The sequence below is a fragment of the Cololabis saira genome, chromosome 12 (genome assembly GCF_033807715.1).
Source record: "Cololabis saira isolate AMF1-May2022 chromosome 12, fColSai1.1, whole genome shotgun sequence".
Taxonomy (NCBI): Eukaryota; Metazoa; Chordata; class Actinopteri; order Beloniformes; family Belonidae; genus Cololabis; species Cololabis saira.
Window position 1 is genome coordinate 30,941,952 of NC_084598.1, and position 10,133 is coordinate 30,952,084.

A 10,133-nucleotide genomic window follows, 5' to 3' on the forward strand; every position below is an offset into this window, starting at 1 on the left:
TGAGTGGATTATTGTGGCAATAGAGATGTAAATAATTTAAGAATAAATCCAGTGAAGTCGTAAACGTGCTTTGCTGGGTATACTTTATTTATGGGACCACCAGAACTATCCATCCATCCATTTTCTATACCCGTTCAATCCTGTGCAGGGTCACGGGAGTCTGCCACCAGAAATACTGTATTTTCTGGACTATAAGCCGCTACTTTTTTCATAGGTTTTGAACCGTGCGGCTTATACAAAGGTGCGGCTATTCTGTGGATTTTTCTTCCACCGCTCGGGGGAGTGCTAACCGGAATTAGAATAAAAACTAAGAAAAAATAAATGCAAAGAAAAATACGCTACTTCTTCTTTAGCAGATAGAAGTAGAAGCAGATTTCAAACAGATACATAGATAATAAATACCGTTATTTTCTCTTGGTTCTGTCCCGTTTTAATCAGCAAAGTTGCTGCCGTGTTAAAAGACACTGTAAGGTAAGGATCTATTTAGGTACAAACATGTACATCATTCACAGTTCACAATCCTTCTGTACATGTGGTAAATATCTAATCTAACAACAGAAATATCTGCGGCTTACATATCTTTTTTTTTTAAATAGAGCAGATGCGGCTTATATACAGGTGCGGCTTATAGTCCAGAAAATACGGTACTTTTCCAGAAATATTTCTTCTACTATGGACAACTTTGATGTTACTAGGCTTGGTTGCGTAGTGAGTATGCAAACAAAATCAAAACTTCAATGAATGAGGATTAAGGTTTGTACTTTACCATCATGGTGATAAGAGCGCTAATGTAGCTGTGTTTTTGCAACAGCCTCCCAAAGACGACCAGACCACTCGGTCCTGAGGGTGGAGGTGAGGTGTCTGTCAGAGTCTTTGAGAACTCTTCACTCTTTTCCCCGATTTCTCCCTCGCTTTCTGTGGCTGACACAAGAAAGGAAGAAATTGTAATATTAACACGCTGTTGTAGTTTTTTTTCTTAAAGAATCACATTAATCTGCTAAAAGAATACACCAGACAAACCAAGAACAGCACTAAAAGACTTGATGATGTGTTTGTCAGCTATTTAATGGGAAGATAGTATTTCAGGACATGCCACATGTATTTCTTAGTTGCTTTATATCTTTTTATCTGAGATTACCATGTGAAAAGGAGTCTTTGCTTTCATAATGTGGTGGAGGGTAACCGTTTGTGTAACTTGGCTCCACTAACTGACATCCATGGCTGTTGCTGTGGATAGTTTGCCAGGAACTTCCAGTCATCAATATCATTGACTGAAGGGATAGAGCACATTTTATAGCAGCATGTTCAAGTTGTTGGTATGAAAAACCTTTCAAAACAACCTTAATGTTAAGGTAAAAATCACTTACGTCATCAGGCAGATAGGTATCATCATCTGTGCTGCTCAAAAGCTAAATAAAAGAGGAATAATAAGTGAATCATATAACTTAAAATTATTTTGTGAAAGCAACTGCCAATAAGCAAGTGCGGGATACGTGATATAACAAACAAGCTATGATCTGAAACAAAATGTCTTCAAAATAGTAATAATAATAATTTTACACAGACAAGATACATATTTCTGTTTGTAGGTCACCTCCTGCTTATCCCCTGAGATGTAGATGACCCGAGAGAAGCTTGGAGGACCTTCTGGACTTTCCAAATGACTCTCAGATTTGTCACCATCAGAAATTTCCTGAACAACACAAATGGTATTCAAAGCCAGTCAGGTAAGTTAATGATATTTAAGTAGTAGAACTTGTATCTGCAATGCTCGTTCCCTGGTTGTGGCTGCCCTTGTAGTGTCTATTAAGACTGGCAACAACTTAAAAAGCCTGAAACCTGGAAATGACTTGCCTTCAATCAAGAATAAGGATTCATCTTCAGACCTAATAAAAAGCAAATATTTGGTGCATTGACTTTGCTTGAATCCCTGCCATACTGGTGGCACTTTATAGTTACAGCGTAATACACTACAATTTAGTTTTAGCCCATGTGTGCAAAAGTCTGAAAAAAATTGGCAACACTTTACAACAAGTGCATCAAATGTTGCTTAAATAATGGGAAAAATGAGGAACTAATCAGTAATGAACATGAAAGTACCCCAGTGGGTTGTAAGTAAAGTAATGTTCAGTTAATGTTGCTTAATTAATACCATTCACTAATGGTTAAGTACTGGTTAGTTCCTTATTTGTTTCCCAGTAATTAGGCAACATTTTGTGTGCCTTCTTGTAAAGTGTTACCACAAGCCACCCAGTGGATCGTCAGCACAGATCAACAGAGCTCCCCTGCAGTCTGACACACCTCCTCTCTGATGTGGACCCATTTGTGCAGCAGAGCCACCAGCGTGTAGTAGAGCAGCAGAAGAACGAGAGGGTTGACAAAGTCCGGCCAGGAAACATGAGGGTGCAGATCAAGACTGTGAGGGTTTGAAATGCTGGTTCTGATCACTCCTGTCATACCAAACAACCTGGGGAACCGGAAAGACAGACCGGATGAACGAGAAGATAAGATAAGATAAGATAAGATATCCTTTATTTTCTCCCTCAGTGGGGAAACTTATTTTTGTTGTGAGAAGAGACAGAGATGCAGAGAAAATTGAAAAATAAAATGTGATCTCATGAAAAGGAGTAAGAATAAGTACCGTATTTTCCGCACTATAAGACACACCTTCAATGAATGACATATTTTAAAACTGTTTTCCGTATATAAGGCGCACTGCATTATAAGGCGCTACAGTAGAGGCTGGGGTTACGTTTGGCATCCATTAGACCAAGGGTCGGCAACCCGCGGCTCCGGAGCAGCTCTTTCATCATTATACTGCCGCTCCGAGTAGCTTGGGAAAATAAATTACAAAAAAAAAAAAAGTATTTAATTGAAGTGTATTTTATTTGTGTTAGTTCTTTAATATTTTAGTTCTAAATTGGAAGATTATTGTGATCTTGACATATTAGAATAGATATATTTTATTGTTTTTCGTCGCTCAAACTAAACGTCATACTCGCGAAAGCTGGTATACCCGCCAAAACGCCATCCATTCGTCACGACTTTCAACCCCAGCAAGGCCAAGTATGGAGAAATGTAAGAAAAGAAAAATATCTGAAGAAAATCAAACATTCAATGATGCCTAGGCAGATTCATTTGCATTTACCTCTTATGACTGGCCTACCAGTATGCCTAATTTGTGGAGAAAAACTGTCTAACAATAAACGGTCAAATGTCGCAAGACATTTCAACAATACACACAGAGCCTTTGCTGAAAAATATCCAGAGGGAGAAGAGAGAAAAAAAGCTGTTTCAGAACTGATGCGGAAGGCTGATCTGACGAAAAATCACTTCAAGAAGTGGGTGAAGTTGCGGCTCAATATTGATCCATATATAAGGCGCACCGGATTATAAGGCGCATGGTCAGCTTTTGAAAAAATTGAAGGCTTTTAGGTGCGCCTTATAGTGCGGAAAATACGGTGTATATATATATGAAAGAAAGAATGAAAGTGGAACAGGAATAAGTCTGATTATCTGTTTAATTCTTCTACCTGGGATAAATGTCATCTGGTGGTATAAGCTGCTGGGACAGAGGCAACTGATATATGTACAGAACCAGCAGGTGTCCACCACTGAAGATGGCCATCAGCACACACAGGGAACTGAAGAGTAACATGCTGATGGAACGACTGAATATCCACCACCATACCAGCCCTAGAAACACCCCAAAATACACTCCCGAGGTGAGGGAGGGCAGGGTAATACCTGCAGACACACATATGCAGATGGTCTGATGCGCAAATAGGAAAAGGAGAAGTGACCACAAGAGAAGACAAAGTACTGTATATGTGGATGATAGCTGATGTTATGTACCTGCTAGTCCCAGCAGTAGGGTTACCACAACTTTCCCTGCAGTGTTCATGATTGCTGACAGCAGCACCCTGAGTCCGGCAGCGAACATCATCAGCTTCTGGACAAACTGCGGTGGAGCTGACTGAACCGGTACAGTAGTCTGCTCTGAGCTGTCAAAAGATGACCCCTCCTCCGTGTCACTTTCTTCCTCCGATTCTGTCTCAGAGGTTTCTGTATCCTGTAAGAGCCATTAAACAATCGATCTGTTATAACTTTGCCGCATTAATATGAGAGGTCATTTTTTTTAAGCGACGTGTGTGCTGTGTGTGCAGTTACTTCAGTATTTGAGTGCAGGATTCCATTTTCGTGGAGGCTGACTTGCGGCGCGGCGCGTAGGACTTTTTTGCAAACGTTCAGTAGGAACATAATAGATAATATCAGGCCCACATCTGGGGCCAGGAGACGGACAACATTTCCAGCGTCAACCGAACTGAATCTGTAAAAAAGAGAAAAAAAAGACACATATTTTGCAAAGAAAGTGATATTTTTTCTTTCTGGAAATGAACTTTGTTTGCTAAGGAAGTACTTCTGGCATAAAATGTGACGATCTGGAATAAATGTATACCTTCTTCAGTTATTTATCAGTAGAAACAGAAAGCCCGGTTCCAAACTGGCCCAGAAGCATGGAACCAGATTGGTGGAAAAGGGGTACGTGAACCAGCTGAGAACCAGTTTGTTTTTTCATAGCTCAGCTGCTAAGGGAAGCCACGTCATTACGTCCATGTAAACGTCATTTAAGTCGCTGCAAACGTCAGTCACGTCCCTGCGTTTGCATTGGTATTTGCTCTAATATGGACTTGGTCCATGTAGCACCATCCGTGGATCATATCGCTAAAAGACAGGTTGTCTCCTCCTCAAACCACTGCTGCTTTGTTGCATCCATACTAATTTGCTTATTTGAAAATGTTGCCGTCTCGCAGTCTTGCTATTGTCGTTGGTCTTAATAACTGCCCCCCTCCGCTTACGTAAACGTTAGCTGCAGTTCTTTTGTCTAGCCCAGGGGTCGGCAACCCACGGATCTAGAGCCGCATGCGGCTCTTTAGCGCCGCCCTAGTGGCTCCTGGAGCTTTTTCAAAAATGTTTGACCTTTTTTTCCTTTTTTTCCCCTTTTTCTTCTTTTTTGCTTCTTTTTTTCTTCCTTTTTTCTCTTTCTTTCTCTTTCTTTTCTCTTTTTTCCCTTTTTTTCTTTCTTTTCTTGTTTTTTTTGCTTTTTTCTTCTTTTTTTCCTTTTTTCCCTTTTTTCTTCTTTTTTTCTCTTTCTTTGTCTTTATTTTCTCTTTTTTCTCTTTTTTTCTTTTTTTTTCTTTCTTTTCTTGTTTTTTTTCTTTTTTCTTCTTTCTTTCCTTTTTTCCACTTTTTTTTCTTCCTTTTTCCTTTCCTTTTTAATCTCGACATTTCGACTTTTTTCTCAACATTTCAACTTTTTTCTCGAGATTGTACTTCAACATTAATCTCAACATTTTGACTTTTTTCTCTAAATTTTGACTTTTTTCTCCACATTTTGACTTTTTTTCGACATTTCTCCTTTCACCATTTGTCTTCATTCTAAGGCTTTCATTTTTTGCGGCTCCAGACATATTCGTTTTTTGTGTTTTTGGTCCAATATGGCTCTTTCAACATTTTGGGTTGCCGACCCCTGGTCTAGCCCAACAGAGTTGGTGCTACCTTGGAACCGTATTTTCCAACCCGGAGCCAGTTCTTTGTCAGTGGGAACAAAAAGCCTGGTTCCAAACTCAGCACTGGCCCAGAACCAGAACCAGAACCAGCCCTGGAACCGGTTTGGTGGAAAAGGGGTTGTGTGGGGGCATCGCCATGTTTTGTTGTACATATAGTATCTACTCTCCTTTGTTTGGCAACTCATGATTGGTGACTGTAGCTTGCAGTACAGGCAGTACTATAGGAACTTTAAACCTTTTGCCATTAAAAAAAAACCCTAGTAACTGATTTTATAATGATGATAGACAAGTGTGCATTCATACCTTACAATGCCCAGGTGGTAGAGGAAATCTTCCCAGATGCCACTTACTGTTGAAAAACATTAATGCATAAATACAAACATGCAAAAATACATACAAATCAAAAAACATGAATGCAAAAATACATAAAAATTATTTTCATTTAATTATTTGCTTGCCGATGCTGAAATATTTCTACCTGATGGGGGTATGTAGGCGAAGGGAATCTGCATGAAGCATTGGAGGCTCAGGAAAGTCACACTAGTGTAGATGATCATCCGCAGGAAGTGGCCTGTATTACCTTAGGAGGGCAGCAAAGTATTAAGTAAGTAAACTTAAAAAAATGTGATGCACTTTAAAAGTCATATACTGTATTTTGGAGAAAATTAAAAAATGTTGTCAAAGTAAGCCTGAATTTCTTCAATCTTTTAGTGAATATAAGCCAGTTGTAATTATGAGCTTTTGGGTTGAATTTTAAGATTTTTGTATTTTTTTTTTTCTGTGAAACCTTTAAAAGAGCATGTCAGCTGCAGTTGATTTTTGTTTAGCATGGCCCGAATTTCTTGGTGAAATATTTTTTGAATAAAATTGGTCTGGTACCCCCTCTCTTCACAACCATGTCCACAAATACAGAATATATCAAACCAATCACAATTTAGTGGATGTAGGATTTATGTAATGACTTATACAGGAGTGTAAAAGATTCACCGTTAAAAACAAGAGTGATGGCCACAGAATTGCCAACACCTTGGATCAGCTAGAGTCATTCATATTCGTACCCCACAGCATTTTGGTTCTTTTTTTGTTTATATCCGCCTGGTTGTTTCTCTGCCTAAATCAAATGCTTCATTTTTCTGGTTGGTTGCATGTCTGAACAATCACGTCCACAGGTCAAATCCAGAGGAACGAGACTAAGTCTCTATATCGACTAAGAAAGGAACTAGGATGGCGGTTCGGGCTAAATTTAGCTGGAAAACAATCATTTCTTGTTTCCTTCAGGGAGATTAAATCCTTTCATTTAAAGTAAAATGCTGATAAATGTACTTTATCACATAGTAACTGATGGATACTATATTTTTTCTCCAAGACATTGTTCAAAACATTAGAGAATTTCGATTACTCAAATAAATCCTCGTCTTACATATGAAGGAAATAGTTTTTTGCAGTCATTTTGCAATCATCAGTGCTCCTTGAAGTCACTAATTGTCTTCATTTTTATCTTGACACAAATATTGGTCAATGAGTGATGACTAAGAACATCACTTTACAAATCTTTGTACATTTCTGCTATTTTATTAGTCTTCAATTAAAATATATCATGAAAATAGTTGACTGGTGGATCAAATTTGGTTGGAAATTCAAGAACACAAACTATTCCATAATGTTAGTCTTGAGTTTCACTCGTGTAATCATCGTGTTGAAGACACAAAGCATTAATCGCTGATGCGGCTACACATTAGCTGACCCAGCAAATGTGTTGTTGATGTTCACCATTTTTACTAAAAGCATTGTTTCACTTAAACCTTTCTGCTTCCTAACAAGGAAGTTACATAGTCACACACAAACACACTCTCCCAAGTATAGCTGGTTGCAAAGATACATACTCTGCGCACACACACACATGAGATGCCCACACTTCATCACTTAGTCCAAAGGGAGCAAGATCGTATTAGGGAGATGAAAATAACTGGGATCCGTGAAGCTGAAAGGCCATCGGTTTTTAGATGGAGTGGTGAAGGTGGAGATGGTGGAAATGCTGTCAGAATGCTGACATAACAACTTTTAATTCCTTGCTGTAATTACCAGGCTATGCATAATTGATTTGATCATTCCAACCGCTTCCCCCTTTACAAAGTACATTGAGGGAGGGGAACTGATACTTTAATTCATCAGAATGCATTAATCAATAAAGAGACGGCAGACACACACACATACACACAAACAGCAGACCCTTTTTTTGTGCTTTACTAAATCAATCTAGACTTAACAACTTAAAAAATGAGCAATAACCTTTTGCTGTTATCATCAGGTCATGAACGGGAACCATACTTGGGAATCTCTTCCTGATTTTTTCCTTTTAATGTGTATCTCATATTTAACTGATAATCCTTCAGTCTAAGTCTAACAGACAGTAAAAGTACCTCAAGTTAATTCAGAACACCAATTTAAAATGGTAATTATGTTGAAGGAAATGTTTTGCTGAATGCTAATTTGTAGTACCTGAAAAAAGTATTTGTTGGCTTAGACGGACGCACCCATTTCTTATTACTACCATCCATAACGTAAACTGAATTATTTTCAAGGTCATGAAGACGACTAGAAGTATCTCATTCTAAGCACTCCATGCCAAAATTGAAAGATATGAGGAGGAAAGTTATTGAGAATCATCAGATTCAGAGTAATCATTAGTATGAATTAGAGAATATTTTAACCTTCAAGTTAGTTCTTACCATGCAGTTAAACAGAATACCGCGAGAGCCACTTCAAATTAATCATCTTTAACAATACACAATTTTAAATAAATGTTTTTTCTCTTGCTATGCTTCAAAATAAGACATTGCCATTGATCTCAGTACAGAATTTACCATTGCTCAATGTTATACTCTGATTTTGGTAAAATAACTTGTAAAATGTAGACAATAAATAAATAAATAAATAAATACATAAATAAATACATCAATAAATAAATAAATAAATAAATAGCTGAAACCAGAGAATGAACTTAAATGAAGTCCATCATTTAGATGTACCTTTAGTTTGCACCAAGACTATTACATTCACTATCAGTCAGTGGGTCACAGCCTGGCCAGCCATGTTTACCGTTTTATGGCCCAGTATGGCCTGGATCAGGTCTATGACATGGGAAATCATAAATATGCCATTAGTTGGTGGAGCTCCACTGACCTTTGAGGGTGACCAGGCTCGGGTTGGGCAGCAGCGGCACGGCAAGCAAGAACACAAAGTAGACCACTGACAGACCATTGTAGCGGAATGAAGAGGCTTTGGGGAAGACGGGAAGAAAAAGATGTCAGGTTGGATGGAAATGCTCTTAATAAATTCACAAAAACAAAACAGCCTCTTTCCACCTTAATCTAGGTAACAAATAAGGAAAGTTGTCACCAGCCACGTGTAAAGTATAACACCAGGTTTTAAAAGAACTGACATAAAATTACTGTAGTAAGAAAAAGAAAATTAATTAATTTAATGACTAAATGGATTTGATTTATAATAATCTAACCAATCTTCGATAACGTTATTAACCTTAAAAATGCTGAAGAAAATTGTTGATTGAATTATTTGTTGATGCAAGACACTTGCTGTTAATGTTACGAACAGCAGCTGTTAAAGTTCAATTATATAACTAGTACAATTGTGGTAAAGTATTGCCATTTTTAAAAGGTAAAAGAGCAATTACCCTGTATGAATACTATATTTTTTATCTAATGTAAATTATCACCAAAAAGTATCGTAGAAAGAAATGAAAAATGTTTTAAAACTGTGGTCCACAGTGACAAAAAATTGAGAGAAAGTTTAAGTTACTCAGGTGCCAATACCACTGAAATCACACTAGACACCTCAGACAGATTTAGTTTGTCTTCTCAGTATGGTCCAAATAAGTTTTGATGAAGGCTGCAAAAGGAGAATTAGCCATATTCATAAATTACCATTGATTCTTGTTTTATTGTGTTTCCTCACAACAATTCAGCAAAAATTCCTCCCCTCAGCAATAGCAAGTAAAGACCTTGATTTATTTACTACAGCTTCTATTAATTATTTAAAACTTTCAATGTACACCGAGAGATTAGCAGTACTTTAGTCTGAACTTTGACAAAAGATCTAATACTGCAGTTTCAACAAACGCCTACCCATTAAGGCTGGACTTCATGACTGTGGGCAAAAATAAAATACATGAGTAGAATAACTGTAATAGTCAACAGCTTACCAGTCAGCAGGAGAAGCGGTAGTAATAAGTTATAGAGCATCCCAGCCACAAGGTCGCCTGCCATGTCTCCTCGGTGTCAGGGACACCCCACAGCCCCTTCAGACACTATCACTTAAATACCTTTGAAATGTGGAAAGAAACCCTGACCCGCATAGACATTTCTTATCAGAAAATTAAGAGGAGTTTCTGCCAAAACATCCTCCAATACAGCAGTGAAAAGTCCCGCACACTCAAATAGTAACAAGAGGGATGATGTCCGTCCAGTGACGGGCAGCACCGTGATGAAAATGAGAGCAGGGAGAGGGAAAATCTGAATTCTACCGTCACACCCTCCTCTCCCT

At 38.1% G+C, this 10,133-nt stretch overlaps 1 protein-coding gene across 1 annotated transcript in view; it reads right to left on the reverse strand.

Annotated features, from left to right (window-relative positions):
- si:dkey-11f4.7 (piezo-type mechanosensitive ion channel component 2) overlaps positions 1-9,856 on the reverse strand; it is a 50,502-nt gene extending 40,646 nt beyond the window's left edge. The window contains exons 1-12 of the mRNA XM_061736557.1: positions 9,793-9,856; positions 8,754-8,849; positions 6,049-6,150; positions 5,874-5,919; positions 4,171-4,330; positions 3,856-4,072; positions 3,534-3,747; positions 2,290-2,467; positions 1,595-1,693; positions 1,368-1,409; positions 1,139-1,271; positions 767-921 (exon numbers count right to left, since the gene is read on the reverse strand). Of these exons, the coding sequence (XP_061592541.1) occupies positions 767-921; positions 1,139-1,271; positions 1,368-1,409; positions 1,595-1,693; positions 2,290-2,467; positions 3,534-3,747; positions 3,856-4,072; positions 4,171-4,330; positions 5,874-5,919; positions 6,049-6,150; positions 8,754-8,849; positions 9,793-9,856 (1,506 nt within the window). The remainder of the gene's footprint in view (positions 1-766; positions 922-1,138; positions 1,272-1,367; positions 1,410-1,594; positions 1,694-2,289; positions 2,468-3,533; positions 3,748-3,855; positions 4,073-4,170; positions 4,331-5,873; positions 5,920-6,048; positions 6,151-8,753; positions 8,850-9,792) is intronic.
- Between the last annotated feature and the right edge of the window lie 277 nt (positions 9,857-10,133).